Consider the following 22,622-nt stretch of genomic DNA (forward strand, 5'->3'; position numbering starts at 1 on the left):
CAGCAATACATTTAGGCGCTTCATGTAGCTGTGGATCAGACCTGCACATTGTTCAGGAGGAATTTTAGCTCATTCCTTCTGGCAGAACTGCTTTAGCTCTGTCATATTCTTTGGACGTCTCTTCAAGTCGTTCCATAGCATCTCTATTGGGTTGATGTCAGGGCTCTGACTTGACCACTCCAAAAGCGAATTTGTTGTGGACTTGCTTTGGTGTTTTGGGTCATCGTCCTGTAGCATCACCTGACTTCTACAGAGTTTCAGTTGACGTACAGACATTCTCACATTAACCCTGAAGATTTTTTTGATGCACTTGGGAATTCATCTTCCCCCCCAATCACTACAAGCTGGTTAGGCCCTGATGCAGCAAATCAGGCCCAAATCATGATGTTTCCTCCATCATACTTCAAGTCTTCAAATCTTTGGCAGTCACTCAGGGTTGTTTCTTTACCTCATTGAACCACTTCTTGGTAGAGTAGCCACAATCCCAAAGTCTCTCCTTTTGTAGATTGTTTGCCTAACTTTAGTCTGCTGAACTTGTCTTTGACATCACTTTGTTACCCTTTCCAGCTTTATGTAAATCAACAATTCTTGGTGGCAAAGAACTGAATTTTTTGTGTTATCATTTTAGGCACATTATATTTGTTAATATTCTTGGCTTAGATGAAGATCAGATAACGTTTTATGATAATTTAATGCAGAAAACAATGAAATTCCAAAAGGTTCAAATACATTTCTTTACACTGTATATGTATATATATATATATATATATATATATATATATATATATATATATATATATATATATATATATGACAGAGAACCAGCATGAGTAATACCAGAACTCTGAAACCACATAACTAAATAGAATGGTCAGCTTTCAAGAAGCTAAGCAACACCATTATTTTTACAGCCACTATATTATAATAAGCCATAAGGCTGATCCTGGAGTCCCCCCGACTTCTGGTCAAACCCTCACTTGACCCCCTCCCGTTTGCCTATTAACTCCAAGTTGGAGTGGATGATACCGTCTGCTCCATTGCACCTACACCCACCTGGACAAGCCTGGGGGCTTAGTGAGGATCATGTTTTTTCATGTTTTTTGATTTCTCCAATGCATTCAACACCATCCGGTTAACACTCCACTGATTTCGAGGATCATGGACTACCTCAACAACCGCCCACAGTACGTCTTGAGAACTGTTTGTCTGACACTGTGGTGTGTAGCACAGGGGACAGTTCTGTCTCCATTTCTTTTCACCCTGTACACCTCAGACTTCAGGTATAGCGTCCAGCCATCTTCAGAAATTCTCTGGTGACTCTGCAGTCTCACATATTCTGTATATATATTGAGTTCTCTCTATTGATGGTATAGTGTATTTATGTTTGTGTGGATGTTTCCTGGTTGTGGTTCCTTTTCTTTCTGCCTGTGTTGAGAACTGTAATGAGGCAAAACAATTTCCCTCTGGGGTTAATTAAGTTTTTTGAATGTTGAACCTTGAAAAACGTTTGATTCAGTCTAACATTATGAAGGTTGTCCAACAGGTTACCATTTTCAGTCTTCAAGTGACATTTTTGACATAAAAATCTAAATAAGATACCTGGTAAGGTCAAAATAATCAATTATAATCAAATAGTAAATAAATGAAACATGCTAAAAAAAAAAAAAGAAAAAGATAAAAAAAAAATATATATATTAAGTAGGTTCAAATTAATGTCTTCATTATTACTTCAGAATGACTTTATTGCTGACTCAGTATTTCTTGATTTTCTATTAATGATTTCAGATGTTGCTTTTTGTTTTTGTGTTTGTTTTTTCATGTATTAACATCTTATCTTAGCCGCGAGAGATAAGAAAAAGATCGATGGGACACAACTAAATGGAACTAATGTTTACTGAGTATCGGCGGAATGTTTTAGCAGACGGACCACGGACAACTAGCTACTTAGCGGCCGTTGGAAACAAAACCTCCACTCAAACCAAGTTCTGATGTTACCCAGTTGAGCCTTGCTTGTATTTAGGTAGTGTTACTTACATAGCTGAATATATCCTTTCCGTTTTGGCTGCGTATTGATCCAGACGTTGGAATTTCCGTGGTGAAGATGGGGGTACCGAAATTTTACCGATGGATTTCAGAGCGCTATCCTTGTCTAAGTGAAGTTGTCAAGGAACATCAGGTAGGACACCACACGCCGCTTACTGATACCAGTGGCCTTAGCGTTAGCCTGGCTAGCTGTTTGCTATCAGCGACCTGAGGGCCTTTCATTCCACGTAGCTTATCAATGTTTTTGCCGGCGGCAGGACAGCTCTCTTGTTGCTAAACATTTTGACTCCCTTAACCTATATACTATGTAGCTTTAACACAGGCGTAACGTTATTTACCAATTCGCAGCACTTACTAGCCTGCTGCTGTAGTTTGATTACTATTAATAAAAATAAGATTTACACATTTTAATGTCAAACAGGTCAAAGTCAGTATAACATAGTATATGTGTGTAAGTTACCACTGGATATTTGAGGTTTTTGTTGTTGAAGAATATTGTGAACAACAATAACCCACCACTGTCTGCTAACGTTAGCTAATTAATTTGAGCTAACAGGAGGTAAATAGAGTGTGCAGTTAGTTATTGTTGGCGGCTAGTTTACAGCCACCGTGCTCTGCAGTGTGTGAAAGGTTTTTAAATACAGTTATCACATATGTGGTCAACCTGTAAGTGATGAAGTAATTTAGTCTACTTTAGCGGCACTGGTTAGACGGAGGTGGCCTAGTTTCGCCAGCAGTAGAAATTATTTCAGCGCTGGGGCAGTGGTTTCATCAGCTGGACGCTGTTCACTGTCATTGCGTAAGACAATACACTTACACATTAGTTAACATTACACTCGACATGGGAAGTATGTCGTGTGCTCCTGTCTTACGGTAATGCCACAGTCACCGTTCCTAAAACATGTCCACATAGTTGTCAGTGTGTTGGGGGAGAGTTTTTAGTTTGTTTTTTTTTGTCTGTATCACACTGGAGGAATCCACTAGAATCCTTTTGGTGACTGACAATGGCAAGTCTACCCTTTCACTAATGGCCCTGAAGTTTGTCATGTGAGGGAAACCTTCTGTTACAGATGCCAAAACAATACATCACAGGAAAGTTGCTGTTGAGAAATGTATTATAGACGGTAAATTCAATACCATATATTCTTCACAGAAGTATTGTAGAAAACTTAGTCACAAGAAAACTAATGGCAGTGTTTTGTAATTTCTATATCTGAGCTAAAGTAGTTCTTTCAGGAAGAAAAGTCCAAAGTTCCTCCTGAATGTTGTGCAGGCCTAATCTACACCTACAGGAGGAGCTTGCTTGAGTTTATTGCTGCCAAAGCTTGTTTAATCAGTTATTAAAGCACTGTTTTACTTACTTACTTTTTTCATCACATGTATGTTTAATTGGTTTGTATAATGAAGACATTCGCTTTGAAATATTCTTTTGTTGATATATGGGACTTTGGTGAAGATGAGATCACAGTTCGTGACTAATTTATGTAGAAAACTAGGAAAATGCAAATAGTTCCAGTCACCTTTCCTTGTAACTGTATTATACATAGCATTGCTGTTTTTTTTCCTTTTGCTTCTTTCTTACTGCAGATTCCAGAATTTGACAATCTCTATCTAGACATGAATGGGATCATCCACCACTGTTCGCACCCAAACGACGAGGATGTCCATTTTCGCATCTCGGAGGAAAAGATTTTTGCCGACATCTTCCATTACCTAGAAGTGCTCTTCAGGATCATCAAGCCTCGTAAGGTCTTCTTCATGGCTGTGGACGGTGTGGCACCGAGGGCGAAGATGAACCAGCAGAGGGGACGGAGATTCAGGTAGAGATGGCTGCAGGCCAAGATTCTTGCCTCTCTTTGTGTATTTGATGTCACCCAGCAAAGGTTAATTTGGGTTATCTGAACAAATTTTGATGACCGTGAGCTCCTTGTTTAATCACAAGTTAACCAAAATGCTAATAGGTAATAATAAAAAATCCTAATAGAATGATTTTGACCTTTATAGCTCTTTCAACCTTAAAGGCCTCTCCTCAACTTTAAAGGTGATAGTTAAATATAAGGTTGTTGGATTAGCTTTTCATGAGGTCACCAAATAAAGAAATTGAATTTTACAAGCAAGTCTGAAGCTACTAATATTAACTGTGTTTTTATTTATTTATCTGATCGCTATGCAAACTCTTGTTTAGATATATTAAAGGAACTTTTAGTAAAATTCTTTTCAGTGTATAAAAAAGTGTGAGCCTCAAGGTTGGCCAGTTAGTTCGACTTGCTCTCTATTATATCTATATACATCTGTGTGTGTGTGTGTGTGTCTAGGTCTGCCAAAGAAGCAGAGGACAAGATTAAAAAAGCTCTGGACAAAGGAGAGGTGCTTCCCACAGAGGCCCGCTTTGACTCCAACTGTATCACTCCTGGTAGGGATGCTCTTACACAAGAACAACATCACAAGTATACACTCTGTTATAGCAGGACAATGTTTCTAAAGTGACAGTGAATTTCTAAATACATTTGAAATGGTTATCTTTTGGGAATTGTGGAAGTGTGTCTTCTGTATTTTTTTTACTGTTTGTATTACTAAACTGCTTGTTAAAAGTCAATTTTATTTACTGCGCTGTTGCATGATCAGTTTTCTTCTGCACTAGACAGAAAGTAAGTTTACATACTGTAAATAATTATTCCAGGTACTGAATTCATGGCGAGACTTCAGGAGCAGCTCACTTATTTCGTCCACAACAAGCTCTCCACTGACAAGCTATGGCAGAATGTGAAAGTCTACCTGTCTGGTCATGAGGTGTGTGAACCACTTGCCCTCCACTGTAGTTTCTGACCACAGTTACAGTGATTCAGCTACAGCTTAAGTCAGTAGTGCTTAGACGGCATGTGTGTGTTTTTCTTTCTTGTAGACACCAGGGGAAGGAGAACACAAGATCATGGAGTTTATTCGCTCAGAGAACAGCAAGCCAGGACACGACCCCAACACCCGGCACTGCCTGTACGGCCTCGATGCTGACTTGGTAGGGTTTACTTGCTCATTGATTTAGACACAATGCCATTTTGATGCCCTGTGGATGTTTACACTATCTTTGCACACGTGTGTTGTAGATAATGTTGGGTTTAACCAGCCATGAGCCAAATTTCTCCCTGCTCAGAGAAGAGGTCCGCTTTGGAGGAAAGAAGTCCCAGAAAAGGTGTTTAGTAATTTTTTTCTCCTATTATATATGTGTCTACATTTTTTCTTTTCATAACACTTATTTCTTTCCTTCTCATTCAGAATAACAGCTCCGGAGGAAACTACCTTTCATTTACTTCACTTGTCTCTAATGAGGGAGTACATCGACTATGAGTTCTCTGAGCTCAGGGTGAGATATGCCACAAAATTCCACATGAATTATGGAAATTAAAAACATTTACGTATTGAACGTTTTTGTGTCTTAATGTGTTTTGCATTGCTATATGTTACAAGTAAGCAGTGTAGTGATGTTAAGTTTTTGGTTCAGAATCAGCTCAGTTTTGAATATGACTTGGAGCGAATCATAGACGACTGGATTCTTATGGGCTTCCTGGTGGGAAACGATTTCATCCCTCACCTTCCTCATCTTCACATCAACCATGATGCTTTACCGTTGCTGTACAAGACCTACATCAGTGTGCTACCAAGCCTGGATGGTGAGATGCACACACACAAATAGGCAATACTAAGATTTTCTCAATATCTCGATAAGTTATTTTATTAGTAGGTCTTTAAATTCAAGCGTTGATCGTGCTATTATATTACCAGATACTGGATTTATTATGATAAACATAGAAACTAAACAGATTTCTGTGTTCTCCCTCAGGTTATCTGAATGAGTACGGCCATCTAAACCTCAGAAACTTTGAGAAATACCTGGAGAAGCTTTCTGAGGTGAGACAATGTAGATTCTTAATTTGTATCATCAGTGCTGTTGACTTGGCTGGAACATTTGTTTGTAAGTGATCCTAAAAAGTCCCAAGTTGGATCCTAAAAAGTTGGAATGCTAGGTAAATAGTACATAAAATGGAAGCAGTAATTGACATTATTTGGCATATCATTTTTTTTATTATTTAGATTTGATTAAAATTAGCAGAAGACCATATATCAAATGTTGAAGCTCAGGAATTTTGAGAAATCTATTCACCTGCTCAGCAGTTTGGTTCATAATGCACCAAATCTTTACAGTGGGCGACATTACTCTATTCCTACTGAGCCATGCTGTTGAAATACGTGCAGAGTGTGGTTTGGCTTTTTCTTACTGAATTAAGCAAGGTCAGAGATGGAGAAAGATCCTGTCTTAATGTCACCATAAGTTCCTCTAAAACTCAAAATCAACATTAATGGTGCCTTCACACAGTGAGATACACCCTCAAAGCATCTCTAATGTTAGCCTTTGAGCTGTGAGCTCATAACAAGCCGGATTGTCCCTTTCCTCTTTAGCCTGGATTAGATATTGACTTGTCAAACCACAGGACAGTTTTCTACTTGCCCTCAGAAAGACGAACCATCTTCACTGACACTTCATACTGGAATTTCTTCGTTTTCTCTTAATCTTTAGTGCAGTTATGTACTTTAGATGATGACGTCCCCAAATTATTTTAGGGATGTCATTAGATTGAGAAATGTTGTTCTTTATTTGTTAAACTATTTGCTCATGTAGATTTCAAATGATTTGCAAATCATTGCAGTCGATTTTTTTACAGTATCTTGCAGTGTCCCGACTTTTTGATAAGAGTTGTATCTTGTACCTATATATTTTTTTTGCAGATCTAGGATCATTTAAATAATTTAAATAAAAATGGAACTTTTTGTTTTCTGACTCCCTCCAGTTTGACCGGGAACATTTCAGCGAGGTATTTGTGGACTTGAAGTGGTTTGAGAGTAAAGTCGGCAATAAGTATCTGAATGAAGCGGCCGGACTGGCGGCAGAGAAAGAAGCTGCTAGAAAAGACACCAACAAGAAGGAGGTAGAAGATGCAGCAAATAAAAGTAAACACAGTTTCTATGTAGGTGTTCCTTTTCCTGCAATCTCTATATTCCTGTTGTTTGTAGGATGCCCTCTGTCTGGCAGCTCTGACCTCATCAGGTGGAGTGGCTGGAGAAGAGGAGGTAACGGTGGCAGAAGATGAGGAAGAGGAGGACGATATATTTGAAACGGAGTTTAGACAGTACAAACGCACCTACTACATGACCAAGATGGGCGTGGATGTGGTGTCTGAGTGAGTGCATAAACAAACACACACGCACACACACACACGCACACACACACACGCACACACACACGCCCACACACACACGCACACACACACACACAAGGTTTCAGAAAAAGACATGACTAAGGACGAAGAGTTGGACTATGGACAAATAAAAGTGCTTATGACGTTTTCATGTATGTCTGCACATTTAGCTCCATGTAGAAGAGAATCTACTCGTTAGGTCTAAAATGAATTGACATATCCATTTTTAATAGTTGGCTGGTGTGCACATAAATCATGAAGGGTCACCTACCTCACTGTCTGTTTCATTTCTGAGACAACACAGTTTCTATCTCTGGGACAGACTCTCACTGTGAGACAATAAAACACACTGCTTTTAACTAGTTGCCAGTACATCAATTCGTGATTTGCTTCTTTCTAAAATATGTTTTTCCATTCGCAGTGAATTCCTCGCCAAGCAGGCCAGGTGTTATGTGGAAGGTATCCAGTGGATTTTGCACTACTATTACCACGGGGTTCAGTCCTGGAGCTGGTAAGAACATCTCTTACACATGTCACAAAGCCACATAGGAAACGCTTTAGACAGATTTTTTCATCCATCAGTCACACGTCTCGCAAAGCGGATAGAATTCCATTTTATCAAACGCGTCTAAAGAACAGACCTCAGTCTGTTTAAAATTCTGTTGGATTTCATTCTCACCACCAGTTGTAGTGGCCAGGAGAAATTTAATCAAACCAGACACAAAAACATAACTGATGACTTTCTGCTGAGCCAACATGAAAATTGTGTTTGTCCAGCAAATTGCCACTGACAGACAGACACACAGACGCTGTTCTGATGACAGAGACGCTGAACAGAAGTTGGAGTTGGTGTAGATTGGATGGGATGTGGCTTCAGTAGTGCTTACTTGCCAGCCACATCTCATGAATTCCCAGTTAGTCTACTCTTAGTTTCTCTCAATTCAAGCAACCTGGATAAGCGGGTAATGTCATGATATAGGACAATGTTTGAACATTGCGAAAAACAACACAAAAAGAATTCTCTGCTCTGTTCAGTTTCTTCCCTTTAAAAAAAATGTTTTTAACCAATATTTGTTTCTGTAGGTACTACCCTTGCCACTATGCTCCCTTCCTGTCTGACATCAGGAATATATCTGGGCTAAAACTGACATTTGACCTCGAGAAACCCTTCATGCCCTTCCAACAGCTGTTGGCAGTCCTGCCTGCTGCCAGTATGGGGCTGCTTCCTGAGTGTTACAGGGTAACGCACACACATCCAAATACACACACCCAGATATGCAGGTGTTAGCCTGTTTTGTATTTTTAAAACTCTGTTAGGAATATGTGCAGCTTCCTTGCTGCAAGTGTCTGAAATTGTGTATTTTAAACATAGTCGACATAGCAAATGGTAAAACAGGGTTAATGACTAAAATCTGAAATAATAAAGGTGATAATGGCTTGTTTTGATTGTTTCAGCACCTGATGACCAGTGAAAGTTCTCCCATCATTGAGTATTACCCTCCCGACTTTAAAATGGATCTTAATGGAAAGCAGCAGGAATGGGAGGCTGTGGTTCTCATTCCCTTCATAGATGAGGTAAACACACACAAACAGTTGGAGGAGACGTAATGCCACAGTCATTTAAGAAAACATATTAAAAGTCGAATTATGTGTGTTTTACTGTACAGAGGTGCTTACTAGCAGCCATGGAGCTCTACAATCACAAGCTGACTAAAGAAGAGAAGGCCCGGAACCGGCACAGCGAGTGTGCAGTCTACTCGTACGACAAGGAAATCGACTTCATGTACAGCTCCACCCTGCCCCATCTGTTCCCTGACATCGTCCACTGCCATGCCATGTAAGGACCATTCAGAGAAATGCAAAATATTGTTTGAAAAAAATAGAGAGGATATGTAGAAAGTCTCATTTTACTGTGTTTGACTGATTCAGGAAAAGACACATCCCCATGGATGCCTGGCAAGTCTCTTTAGATCACGACTACAAGCGCGTCGACCGCTCTGCTCTCTACTTCTGCGGCTTTCCCACTCTGCAACACATCAAACATAAGGTGTGTGTGTCTGTATATGTACAGACTTATGATCTAAACCTTATCTATTGACACATATTGTAATAAAAAAAGCAACATTTAATAAAGAAGCAGTTTTTCTCTAGATTTCAAGCTCTCCTTTTTTTCCCTCCTCTGTTAATTGAGCCCTCTCACTTGCTGTCTCCAGTTTTTTAAGAAGAAGACTGGGGTGGTCGTGTTCCAGCAAAGCAGCAGAGGGGAGAACATGATGCTGGACATCCTGGCCGGGCAAGAAGGAGAGACGGTAAAGTTTTGTTTGTGTTTATTGGTCTCACTTTTATTTATTCCATATGACTTTCTGTCATATCTAAACAGCTTGAGAGGTAGGAGCTTGTCTGTTTGTTTTTAGCCATTTAGAACTTATGTTGCATATGTCTCTGCCTTTCATTCACATCTACTGTGTCCCTCTTTTCTCTCTTTGTTTTTCCTTTTCCTTTCTAGATATGCGACAATGTTGCTGCACAAGTGCTGGGAAAGTCTGTGTTTGTCAACTGGCCTCATCTAGAGGAAGCTCGCATCATTGCGGTGTCAGATGGAGAAACCAAGTAAGGATTACAAAAGCCCAGTGCATGCAGTTAGAGGTCAGCTCATACTAGCGTGTCTGTTTCAGTCCCACCACTGGAGGTCACCAAAGAAACTTCCAAAGTAAATGTTCACCATGTTTTTACAGGTTTTGTCTGGAGGAACCTCCTGGTGTCCAGAAAGTGTATGACAGACCTTCCACTCCCCCTCCCACCAAAGTCACCTGCATGTCTGACAAGGAGCAGAAGGACTGGGTCAAAGATGTCCAGGGAATCACTGAATAGTATGTCACACGCAAAATGAGAAAACTAACTGTCATATTTGAAACATTTTTGCATAAATGTGTCAAAGGTATATTGTTGAGTTTGTAGGGGATATTGACAAAAAATATATTTGGTTATTTTGATGATGACCATAATGTGAAACCTGCTGTTTATTATGTTATTTCTAGTTGTCCCATGTTTATTGTACCGTTTTGTTCTGTCACGATCATGCTTATTCTTATGTTTGGGATTCCTTTCACAATTCATTTCTCATTCTCACAGTTTCATGAAGAGGAAAGGCATCATTATAAATGAGACGGAGGTGGTTTTGTACGGCCAGTTGCTGACAGGAAGGAAATATGTCCCCAAAGCCAATGGAGTGGTGGAGCTAGAGAAACAGTGGGCCAAACAAGTTCTCCCTTTCGCCTACCAGACCGTGGTTAAGGTACTTTGAGGTTTTAGAAAAAACAACCAAAGCTAAGGAGCACAGACAAGTTAACATAATGTAAACATTCATATAAACTTTGCAAATACCAAATGCATGTTATTTTCTGTTTGTAGTAGAGAGATAGTAAAGTAAGTAAGTATTTTAATGTCACTGATACAAATTTACATTCACAGAAACCTCCAATTCAAAATCCTGAACATGCTACTGCACTCTGTCATCAAGCAAAGTAATTTACAATAACTCACTTATCCATATTCCACATCTCCCTTAATCTTTTCAGGACATCAAGGCTTATTACTCGATTTTGACCTCCTTCAAGAGCTTAGATGAACTCTTCCCTCAAGGAACCACTGTCTTCATGGTGGGGAACCCATACTACGGTGCCATGGGAGAGGTACGGGATCAGCTGTCTGCTTCGATATCATTAGATCATTATACTGTAGAAACACTAAATGATAAAAAACAGCTGCTTAGAAGTTTGAACCTAAAAATAAAGACTGTATAATTTAATCATAGCCCTGGTGGCTTATGAAATATGTCTTCATCACTGTCTCAACAGGTGCAAGATTCCAGTGATGTCATTAAAGAAGGCCGGGTACGCGTAGTCTTCAACGTGCCGCACGAGCCGCAGCTGGAACCCTTAATCCAGAATCAGCATGTAAGAGATGCACAAACACTTTTAACTCAGAAATTGCGTTTAGAAGACTTGTATGTTTACTGTACGTACCTACATCTGTTTATCTTATACGTTTTAGAAATACTGTGTGAAGTACCTTCCCGGCTATGTTTTGGCATCTCGTCTTGGCATCACCAGCTATCTTGTCTCGCGCTTCTCAGGAAGCATCTTCATTGGCAGAGGCTCTAAGAGGAAGTGAGTGTTAAGAACGTACCCATGGTGGAGATTTCCTCATTCACCGTTTCACGTTCAGATCTGCAGCAGAAATGTTTTCTGCTTAATTGTTGCATTAGGAATATGTCCGGGTTAATTTAGCTTTTATTTTTCTTGTTGTTTCTAACGCCCAGTCCGTGTGGGGAGCAAAGAGCGAATGTTGGTCTGAACCTGAAGTTCAACAAGAAGAATGAGGAGGTTCCCGGTTACACCAAGAGAACAGAAAAGGAGTGGCTCTACTCGGGTGCTGTGGAAGAATTGTTAGCTGAATATCTGGAAAGGTAATCCCAAAGGCGTCGACAGTAACACTACTACTGTTTAAACTCTAACAGAGCACAGTTGTGAAAAGTCACATATGCTGCGCTATTTGAACATTTTTAATTATGCTTTTCTTTATGTTCTTCTAGGTTTTCTGAAGTGTTCAACACAGTGTCCAGAAACAGTCATGATGATATTTTCTACGAAGACGACATCTGGCCTGGAGAAGACCAGAATGGGTAAAATCCACATACACACGTAACCTCAATGTACTTTTAGGTACAAATTGGCAGTTGAAGTATGAATCCAGACTTATAGAGAGGGTGAAAAAATATGTGCGAAGAGCTGAAGGCATTTTCACACCTGAAACTCTAAACCAATGGAGAGTCCATGTTTGTCTACGTTTGACCTCGTTAGTTTTTGTCTCACGCTGCAGTTTTGGGATCACACTAAAGAACTTCCACTGTGTGGACTGCGTCATCCTAGACTCCCACTGATTGATGTACTGCTGCTGTAGTTTCTTGACTTTGAAGGGACATGGCTCTCCCATCGTCTCATATCCCCCCCTCTCTCGTTCTCTCAGTAAAAACATTTTGGCATTTTTTCAAATTGAGTCTTTCAGTCTGTCCTCTGACTAAACTTTAAATCTAATGTCTCATCTCCTCACCCCAGTTGCTCATTTTCTACTTCTTTTCCCATTATTCTTACATTTACATTTAGTCATTTGACAGACGTTTCTATCCAAAGCGATTTACATCTGAGGTGCAAAGGCAGGGTAAGCGTAAGGAAGTCTTGCCTAAGGACCCCTACTGGAGGTAGGCCACAGCCGGTTTTCGAACCCTGGGATTCTCCCACATGGAGTTTGGTGATGTTTCCACTATGCTATCCAGTCGCTTCTATTGTTTAAGGTGTGACAGTTGCCTGTGTCAGCTTCCTGTAACAGTCAAAAGGTCCAAACTATCCAAAATATGCTTTCACATTAGAAACATTAACCAAACCATGGTCCAGCTTGATCTGGGTCAAATCCCGGTTCCTATTTAAGTCTCAAGATCCAGACACAACAAGCTGTAAAAACACCCTGAGAGTTTCAACTGAGTGCCTTCAGTTGATGGAGTATTTATCGATGAACGCTGACATTTCTGGACGTTCCACAGGGCAGAGAAAGTGTCTGAAATCACTTCATGGCTGAAGAGTCACCCGGTCAGCTCCATCAGCAGGGCATCATGTGATCTACAAGTGCTGGAAACCGCCATTGTGGAGAGGATCGAGGAGGCAGTAGAGAAATCGAAGGTGACTGCGACACACACACACACACACACACACACACACACACACACACACACACACACATATACACACACACACACACACACATACACATTATGTGTTTACTGTCCCCATGTCCTAACCTCTTCCTCGTTTTCTCCCACTTACTCTCAGGTGAAGAAGAGCACCAAGAAAGTCCGTGTGACAGTTAAGCCTCATCTGCTCTTCAGGGTTGGTACATTTTGCCTCTGTGTCAGCCTATGAGTTTGTGTAAATGCTTATGAGAAGTCAGATTTGTGATACGCCTTCTTCCCCAATAAGCAGATGATTAATGGCCCCTTTATTGATGACAGTAATGCCATTCTTTTTTTACCATTCACTGAACAACAAATAAATGTCTGTGTTTGTGCGTAGCCGTTGGAGCAGCAGCAGGGTGTGGTTCCAGACCCAGACGCAGAGTATCGGCTGTTTGACAGAGTCATTAACATCAGGGAGAGCTTCACTGTGCCACTGGGACTTAGAGGAACCATTATCGGCATTAAAGGAGGTAAAGACCCACTGTTTAATTGGTTTGATCAATTTAAATATTCTACCAATGTGTGATATGACAAAGGAGATGTGTACGTAACATGTCTGTGTCTGTGTCTGCAGCGGATCGTGAGGCAGAGGTTCTCTATGAAGTGTTGTTTGATGAAGATTTTACTGGTGGTCTCAACATCAGGTAATTAAAAAAAAAAAAAAAAAAAAACTGTAGCAATTGAGTGTGTAAATGTTTTTCCAGAACATTCACATTTCTCTGTTTGAGTGAATTGCTGCCTCCCTCACTAGCCTTGTCACCATGGTGTCGTCTGTCTCCCCAGGTGTACCTCACCTCGAGGTTACCGCCTCCCTCCCTGCGCTCTCATCAACCTCTCCCACGGAGCTCGAGTGGATCACACCTCCCACAAGCTCACAGCCATCGTGAAACCTCAGCCAGCTGCCAGCGCCAACTTCAGCTCACACCGCCAGCTGGGCGGCCTCAACCACTCACCGCGGTCACCTTTTATACCCACACAGGTAAGAACAGGAGAGGATGCAGAGAATACGTCACACAAGCAGTTTTTTTTTCTGTCTTGTCTGAAATGACAAAATGGTAAAAATGTATTCCTTTAGCTTCTTCCATTCTGTCACTGCTGTCTCTCCTCTTACCATTCTACCTGCTCATCCCTTATCTGTAGCATAACAACAAACATGGTGTGGCGAAGGCAGCCGCCCAGGTCAACAGGAACTCTCCTTCTAAAGGTCCCATCCAGAAACAACAGGCCAAGGTAACCATGTTCACCACTTCACTTTACAAATGCCCACGCTATAGATTGAACTAATGGAGACTATGTGCATAAAGTAATAGTTGAGGTCAAGGAGCACTGTTCACCACTAACTGTGCAATGTTTTCTCTTTAAATCTCCATCCAGAGTAAAGATGAGTACAGTAATGTGTGGCAGTCTCTGCAGAACTCCGGCCCTCCTAACAAACCTCCAGCTCACTGGCACAGTAATGTAAGTGTGTGTGTGCGCGTATTTACACCTCACATAAAGTACAGATAACACACACACACAGATAGTGTGCATCAATACACTAGACTAATTAACATGATCAACCCTGTGCCACACTGTAGGAAGAACAGGCCCAGCAGGGAAAGAACCAGCACTCCAACAAAGCTGTGAGTGCACAAACACAAGCCATGACTTTAAGACGTGAGCCACTGTGCAATATTTGCATATGTATTTTCCAGATGTTAACATACAATGTGTATTTTTTTTCTTTTCTCTCTTTGTGTATTTTGCAGACCCCAGTTGGAGGCATCAGACTGTTGAAGAAAAACGAAGACGCCAACTCCCTTATTCCCACACAGAACACGGCCAATAAGGTTCACGCACTTTCAGTTTGCTTTTCTTTCACCTCTAGAGAATGTGAAGCTGCGTCACACTGTGTTGCATGTTGGGGGATGAAGGGCTGAGTTTTGTTTGGCTAAAGTTGCTTAAATCGTCCACATTAGATCGAGATGGGTCAGTTTGTTCAACCTTGTTGTTTGCCTTTCACCGCTTTACCAGAGAGTATAGGAATCTAATGCTGTTGCTGCCTTCTCACCTGTTCACACAAGTGAAGATGAGAAGTGTAAAATAATGTCTCACCACTTTGTTTCCGCTGTCTCCCGTCACCGTTCTCTCACTCAGGCTGCAACTGAGTTCGAGGACCTCATTGCCAGTCTGAAGATCTCCAAGGGTAGCCAGCAGACCCCACCTGCTGCTGCTCCTCCACAGGCCCCAACCAGCCAGTCCGACAGCCCGTTGTCTCCACAGTCATTTGCCATGGTGAGTATCGGAGGCATGGATTGGTTAAGTCTTCACAGTAGAGACGTGAGAGTCCTCTGGAACAGAGGGGTCACAGGGTCACTAGGACATCATCATTGAAGTGTCTTGGTTGTTTTTTTTTTTTTGTATAGAAGGGAACCATGGTGCTGAAGGAGATGCTAAAGATCGACGGCTCTGGAAAAGGAAGTGCTTTGCCACAAGAGATGAACAATGCCCCGTCTGGAGTCCAGCAACAGAACAGGAGACGATCTTCCAAAAAACTAGGTACTGAACTCCCTCTATTTCTGACTACAAGTTTAATAGTAAAGATTTTATTTTGTAGATTGTACATTATACATTTTATCTTTCTTACCAACAGCACTTGAATAAGCTCTACCGACTAACTTATACAGTGGCAAGAAAAAGTATGTGTTTTGTCAAAAAATGTGATCAATTATAAAAATCTCACAAACCTCACTTTTTCAAAAGACAAATTTACCAGTCTACAGTTTGGCAGACAATCTACAAATGGATGAAGTGATACACCCAGTAAGCCTAGTGCCTGTGGGGGCAGTGCTATGATCTGGGGTTGCTGCATGTTGCTCAGGTCTAGGTTCAGCAACAATATGTTCCCAAAGAATGAGTTCAGCTGACTACCTGAATATAATGAATGACCAGGTTATTCCATCAATGGATTTTTTCTTCCTGATGTCACAGTGTTTCAGGGAGCATGACACATCATTTACACACACATGGACGGACAGTGAATTTGTTAATATTGTTGACTTAGATGAAGATCAGACATTTTATGACAAATTAATGCAGAAAGCCAAAGGTTCACATACTTTTTCTTGCCACTGTAGGTTGTACCAACTTTGTAACCTTGTATGTTGTTCTCACTCTCTCTCTCTCCCCCTCTCCCTCTCTCCCCACCAGCGGCTAAGATGAACGTCCCTCACGGTGACACAGCTGCATCAGCGTCCTCTGCCAACCCCTCAAACACCGTGCTGGGCAGTAAGGTGTCAGAGTTGGCTTGTGTCTGTGTGGGGTTAGGCATGGCACCGCCTGAGTACAGCTTTATAGGCAACAGACAGGTTAATAGTGATCGTCTTTTCAACACACACCAGAATCTCTTACATTACACATTATGAACACTTTCCCCCCACATGTTTTGTCTGTTTCTGTTTCCTTGAACTTTGACCTAACATCTGCTCCTGCAGGGTCTCGTTGTGAGTCAGGTGAAGCTGTCTAACGGGCTGATGGTTCACGGCCCACAGTGTCAGTCAGAAAGTGATGCCAAGGAGAAAGCAGCCTTCTTTGCCCTCCAAAGACTGGTACGACACATTTGTGTTTGTGTTTAAGTGCTGTGCTTCATTTGAACCACATGTGATCGTTAAATTATTTACATCAGGGCATCAGAGCTATCGCAGGATAGTTGATGTGATTCATCAGATCTTTGAGTCAAAGCATCCGTTTTGTGTTTCCCTGGTTTAGTCAGGGGTGGAAAGTACATTTACTTTACTTCTGTATTTCAACAACAATAATAGTTATATTATTATTATTATACCAGTAGATGTGTAATAATGTAATATAATACACTGTAATAGTAACACTAAGATGATCTTATTTTTATGATTAGCTTTAAATATTCTCTGCTGGAAGGGAAGTTTAAGGCCCTTTAGAAATGACTTGACATTTGACATGGCATGGTTTTCATTGCAGACCAGTTAAGGTCACACTGATGGATCTTGACCTGCACGGTGTGTCATTGAGATTTAGGAGGCATGGCTGCATGTCAGCTCCTCCGTTACTCTGGTTACATGACCATGACATCAAGGTCTGTGTGGACATTGACATGTTTGAGTCTTTTCTTTGTCCTCTTGTGTATCTGTAGAACTCTGTTGGTTCGGGCTTTCCTCTCCCACCTCCTCTATACCCGGGAGTGGGTCAGATACGAGCTCCAGCCTTAGGAGCCATGACCCCAGTCTTCAGCCAACAAGGTTAGTGTTCCCTCTTTACGTTTGAGGTGAGTACTCTGTTGCTGAGGTTGGAGAGCAGCTCTTTAATCTCAGTAGTAACACAGGTTTGTGGCTTGGAGCAGGCAACGATACGTTTACACTGAAGTTGTCAGTTTCTTTTGGATCTCTTATGTGTCGTATGTTCTTTTTCTCCAGGTGGTTTGCTGTTGCCCCCCCAAGGTTATGCTCCTGCCCCTCTGTGGGGAATGCCACTGCCTCCTCACCACCACCAAAACCAACCGTTTTATGGAACATCGGGAACTTTCCCCGGTGCCGCACGCTCCCAGCCTGCAACAACACTGCCCATCGGCTCACACAACCAGTTCATCCCATTACAGGTCAACACACACAACAAATACTTATCACTCTACCCTGATGAAGTGAGTCTCCCCTCACGTTAACATTGCTTCTGTCGTCTGATCCTCGCAGGTGACCAAGAAACGAGTGTCAGCCAACAAGAAGAACCAGGAAACACGGGAGTTTTACAATGCGGCCCATACCGTGGCCAGGAGCCAATCACAGAAAGCCCAGAACGAGCGCTCTGGGCAACCACATGCTCAGAGCGAGCTACCGAACGCTGCCAACAGCATCCCCTCGTCATCCAGCCCCGGCCCAGCAGATGCCGTTTCCCCAACGACAGCAGCCCAGTGCACACCCCCCCGGCAAAATGTCCCATCAACAGGCCACACCCCGGGCTCTGCCTCTAAGAGGAAGCAGAGAAAGCTGGCCGTCAACTTCGAGGCGGCTAAAGTCTCAGAGTGATGAGCTGGTGTTTGAGTGTGTGAGCGAGAACATGGTGTGTACGTGTGTGTGTGTGTGTGTGTGTGTGTGTGTGTGTAGGGAGGGGGTGGGGGACTGTTTTAAAGCCCGTCTCAACATTTCTCATCAAAACCTCGTCTTCATGACATTTTCTTTCCCTCATACAACATGTGAGCAGCTTCAGTCACGTTCTTTTAAACATCTTCAAAACATGACGACCAAACGTCTTTATTCATCTGCCTCACGACACAAATATCACGTCTGTCGGAACTCCTTCGTCCCCTCACTGCTCCACATGAGATCATGAACGAGAACATTGCCTTTATCAGCTTACTTGCGGCTCATCTGTGTGGGAAAACGACTCCAGAGTAGAAGAACAGGGTGCATTCTGGGTCTTTTCTTCGGATCTCCCCTACAAGAGATTTAGTTTGTGAACCTGTTTCTCTTTTAGGCAGAATTCATGAAGGGCTTACTTCCTTGACTGAATATGTTAATGCTCTGTTGTGGTTTATAGAAGCTCTAACGTCTGGTAGCTCTACTGGTTACTAGTTAAACACTGAGGTCACAGAAGACGGCAAGACCAGCAATCAATGATTCTTTTAATTTTATCCATTAATTTAGCAACTTTCACTTCACTCTTTACCATTTTTATCCACAGCTGGATCATGATTTGTTCTCCTGTGGATCATATAATAGCCTGATGTCGATTCTATTCTCTTATTCCCTCCGGCGTCCCACCGGCCGGTGATGCGCCCACTTTGCTTCCCCATTTCCTATTTGTCGAGTGCCGTGTTATCGTAGCTGATAGAACTGATGGCCGCAGCTACAAGTAAATAAAAAAACGAATTCATCAACTGCATGAGCAGTGCGCTAGTTTCCCTGCAGCAGTGTGTGTTCAGAAACAAGCTTTCACTCTTAGTGCAGATCAAATGAACACTGCCCACACAGTCGTCTTGTTGAAATATGAATTCAAGCAAATGACCTTAAGTGCTCAACGTGTATCAGCGCAGTCGTATATACATGCAGGTTTTTCACGGTGTTCTCAGTTTGTAACAGTCCCAGCACCGTCCACCTACAGCCCTGAAAGTGACGCCTTGTGTATTTAGGAGAGGTTTGAAGCCGACTCCTGTGGCCTCCTGGCAACACAGCCTGAGATCACACGTCTCAATGCTGATTGGTTGAGTCACAGTCCTTATTTTTCAGAAACTCTCTTGGATTGAAATTGGATTTTGGTACTCAGGGACGTGCGGCCATGGTTGAATTCCTCTTTTTGGCAGATTCTCTCCGCAGCGGCAGCTTCCTCTCTTAACAACACATGCTTGTTTTAGAAAACTAGTTGACTGCCTGTGCAGAAACCCAGGCCTTCTATCCTGGTTACACGCGTACTGGTCACAGTCTGTGAAGCTCTGTGTATGTTGTACAGTAGTTGTACAGCTTGTTGTCCAGCATGGATCAGTCCAACGCTGTTTTAATGTTTCCCATTTGGTCGCGGTCACGTTTCATTCAGAGCACCAGCAGGTCATTCACACTCACACTTTAATTTGGCGCTTTTATTCTGATGTTTGCTCTAAGTCTACAAAGCATCAGGATTCTTTATACACTGCCAGAGTCCAGAAGCAGCTTCACACATGCATAAAGTTTCTCTATTTTTTGTGTTGGCTGATTTTTACACAGGTGCAAAAAACTTTTTTTTACCTTTTCGATCTATTTCCTTGCTTCCACTAGAATCAGATGGATTTTTCCTCTTGAACGCGGGGGCTCATCTGAATTGTATGAGAACATTGATATTTTAAATCTTAAATGCAAAGTCACAACGTGTGATTATATGTATTTTCTAGACGGATATCACATTTGTGTATTTGTTTGCAGTCAGATGTGATATTTTTTTTGTTAGGGTTTGCTTAGTGGCCCTTCAGAGGTGTGTGACGTAGGATTCAAGAACCACACACAGTTTATAATCAATGAGGCAGAAACACGAATTGATACAAAAAGAGAATTTCTAATTAGAAGTGTAACGATTGCAAATAGGTTATTTTTGTATCTGTGTAAATGCAGCCATAGTAACAGTGTTACATAGCAAGTAAACCATTTATAATTTCATGACATGGCCATTACATTAAATTAAAAGTCTGAGAGGCTTTATTGTCCACTTCTGTGCACATCTGGGCTCGTTTACATGATCGTACATTGGGATAAAAATTGCTTCGTTTTTAATTTTTTTGGTTTTCATACTATGGATTTTATGGAAACCCTTTTTATAGACGGTCTTCAGTCTGTTTTATTATGCAATGATACACATAATGCGTCTTGGTCTTTTCTAAGTAATCTGAAGTCTAGTTGTTTCAGTGTTTGTGGTGAAGCTACAGTGGAAGCAGCTGTAGTGACATGTATTTACTCTGTCCTTGTTTTGAGGGACACAGGCCCAGTATGTATGTTTTTTTATTATGATTATTGTTTTTAAGGCTGATATTCTAAAACTCATCACAAGTCTGCCAGGCCGTGGGGCAATAAGGGGAGGTTTCAACACATTTTGGAAACTGAAGCACACCTGATGTATATGTTTTTATGTCTGTTTTTTTTCCTGCAAATGAGACAGAGTCTGAATTCTCGCTCTAAAAAGATAATGTGTTGCTGTTTAGATTCAGGAATGTGCTGTAAATATCCATTTAATAAAGTGAACTTTTTGTTTAACTGTGGCTCCTGCTCGTCACCACGGGAAACTGTACTCGGCACCTGATGACTTAAAAAAAATCACTTCTTAAATAGCCTCACAGCTGGAGAGACCAGTGACCTGGTGCGTGCGTGGTTATTAGTAGATATTAAGTCCAAAACCAAAGCACCACTTTAAAAAAACACACAAGATAAAACGTTTATTCTGTGAGCACCATCAGTCAGTAGAAATGTTCCTCTGAAGCTCAAGTTCTGTTTGAACATTATAATCAGGCATCAATGAAATTGAAACATTTACAAACATTTTGTTCCTTTCAACCAGGTGGAAATCATCTTTACAGGCAGAACTACAAGTCAATGTGTGGTGAGAAAAATGTGTTAGTCGTTTAACGTGCGTCATATAAAATTCTACGTCTATGGAGTAAAAAACAAAAAAACATATGGACAACAACAAATCACTCACACACACACACATATATATATACACACACATGTTCCACCTTCACCAAACTCTGACAGTGAACTGGTTCGATTTTATGTCCCGCTACAGTATAAATTAATGAAAATCACACTTTGATTTCAGCTCTAATACTAAACATTGTGTTAATGCTGAGTAATGAATAATAATTCAGTATTAGATTCTTCATACATTCCCTCAAAAAAGCTGCTTCCTTTTTTTTTTTAAATCTTGTTTGACTGGTCTCAGATTCAACAATTTTACAGAAGATCTTAGTGGTAAACTGGAAATTGTCAAACTATGCACAAGCGTCACAGAAGTAAGTGAGTAGGGAAGTTGTTAAATACTGAGAGTTAAACTAATGCTGAGCTGGTTTTGATGTTTTCGTTGGGTTTTGATGAACAACTGGTAGAAGGAAGATGAAGTCACACGGGCGTTGTTCAGCTATAACCTGTTGTTCAACGATAACCTGTAACCCTGTCTCTTAAATCTTTACAAAGAGTTGACCTTGCTAAACATTCTAAGCTACAACAGTGTCACATTCAGGAGTGAGGTTTGTAATTGTAACATAAATTGACCGTGTTTACATATCAGCTCCAATAAAAGAACTGAATAGACTGACAACTGCACTCTACTGTTCCTACTCAAACACGCATGAGCAAATCGGTGGCTTTGCAGGTTCTAGTCCTCTTACTGCAAAATCACAAGTATTCAAATCACGCTGTGTGTTGGTTTCCATTCACTTTCATCTCCACTACGACTAGGACCTTCACAACTCAGACTTGTTTTAAGAGAGAAGGGAAAGTGAATGGAAACCAACACACAGCTGGAGCTGTGAGAAAAACTACACCAACTACACAGAACCATGGTTTGTGGTTAGTAGACTGGCTGTGATTTGACACATCTCTAGTGAATAGACAGTGAATAACTGTGATCTATGCGTGGACGGATACCCGGAAGGAAGTTTGGCTGCGCCTGCTTGTGCTTCATGTGCAGAAGTGCCCTCTGTCTGTGTGTTTGACCGTGATCATGACGTGTGTATGTGCCTGCGTGTGTTTCCCATTCATATGTGTCATATTTTCGTATTCTCGGCACGCCTGCGCACGTGTTGGAGGTGTGTTAGTGTGTTCGCTCTGCCTCTTCAGGGCCTTCTTGGATGTGTGTTGCCCACGTATGTGTTCTCTATGCACAGCACTATGTAGTGGTTAGAGCAGGAGCGGGTGTGTTGTCCTAAGAGTCGTCCTGTTTGCAGCAGGGCAGCCTGGCCCGTCACTGCCATGTCGGCGGTCCTCCACGCCTCGCAGTAGTTAGTGGTCAGACGGATGCCCACTGTGCTGGAGCCGTGCCACACCAGCTTCTCTGGCCTGAGAGGAGAGGAGGGAGAT

General features: G+C 41.6%; 2 protein-coding genes across 2 annotated transcripts in view; one reads left to right on the top strand and one right to left on the bottom strand.

Moving 5' to 3' along the window:
• The first annotated feature begins 1,935 nt into the window (after positions 1 to 1,935).
• On the top strand, positions 1,936 to 20,801 carry xrn1 (5'-3' exoribonuclease 1). The gene is made up of 41 exons (XM_026374164.1): positions 1,936 to 2,176; positions 3,631 to 3,863; positions 4,359 to 4,456; positions 4,724 to 4,833; positions 4,946 to 5,056; positions 5,145 to 5,230; positions 5,314 to 5,401; positions 5,540 to 5,708; positions 5,879 to 5,946; positions 6,885 to 7,022; positions 7,108 to 7,274; positions 7,714 to 7,803; positions 8,376 to 8,532; positions 8,748 to 8,867; positions 8,960 to 9,129; positions 9,222 to 9,339; positions 9,506 to 9,601; positions 9,799 to 9,902; positions 10,028 to 10,162; positions 10,425 to 10,587; positions 10,871 to 10,984; positions 11,150 to 11,248; positions 11,346 to 11,461; positions 11,614 to 11,760; positions 11,887 to 11,976; positions 12,892 to 13,027; positions 13,178 to 13,234; positions 13,418 to 13,550; positions 13,655 to 13,724; positions 13,864 to 14,059; positions 14,221 to 14,310; positions 14,455 to 14,538; positions 14,658 to 14,702; positions 14,829 to 14,909; positions 15,217 to 15,354; positions 15,486 to 15,618; positions 16,270 to 16,427; positions 16,554 to 16,667; positions 17,228 to 17,333; positions 17,508 to 17,689; positions 17,781 to 20,801. Exons 1-41 carry the CDS (start codon positions 2,102 to 2,104, stop codon positions 18,111 to 18,113), a joined length of 5,118 nt encoding a protein of 1,705 aa, XP_026229949.1. The 5' UTR covers positions 1,936 to 2,101; the 3' UTR covers positions 18,114 to 20,801.
• A 595-nt stretch (positions 20,802 to 21,396) lies between these two features.
• col15a1b (collagen, type XV, alpha 1b) overlaps positions 21,397 to 22,622 on the bottom strand; it is a 35,353-nt gene continuing 34,127 nt past the window's right edge. The window contains exon 44 of the mRNA XM_026375514.1: positions 21,397 to 22,601. Coding sequence (XP_026231299.1) covers positions 22,379 to 22,601 — 223 coding nt within the window. The 3' untranslated portion in view covers positions 21,397 to 22,378. The remainder of the gene's footprint in view (positions 22,602 to 22,622) is intronic.

This window comes from Anabas testudineus, chromosome 17, assembly GCF_900324465.2.
Source record: "Anabas testudineus chromosome 17, fAnaTes1.2, whole genome shotgun sequence".
Classification (NCBI taxonomy): Eukaryota; Metazoa; Chordata; class Actinopteri; order Anabantiformes; family Anabantidae; genus Anabas; species Anabas testudineus.

Excerpts from the sequence above, each read along its gene's own strand:
- xrn1 (XM_026374164.1), top strand. The coding sequence starts at position 2,102 with ATGGGGGTACCGAAATTTTACCGATGGATTTCAGAGCGCTATCCTTGT. Across the intron at positions 5,402-5,539 it reads ATGAGTTCTCTGAGCTCAGG|AATCAGCTCAGTTTTGAATA; the intron begins GTGAGATATGCC and ends TTTTTGGTTCAG. Across the intron at positions 5,709-5,878 it reads TGTGCTACCAAGCCTGGATG|GTTATCTGAATGAGTACGGC; the intron begins GTGAGATGCACA and ends GTTCTCCCTCAG.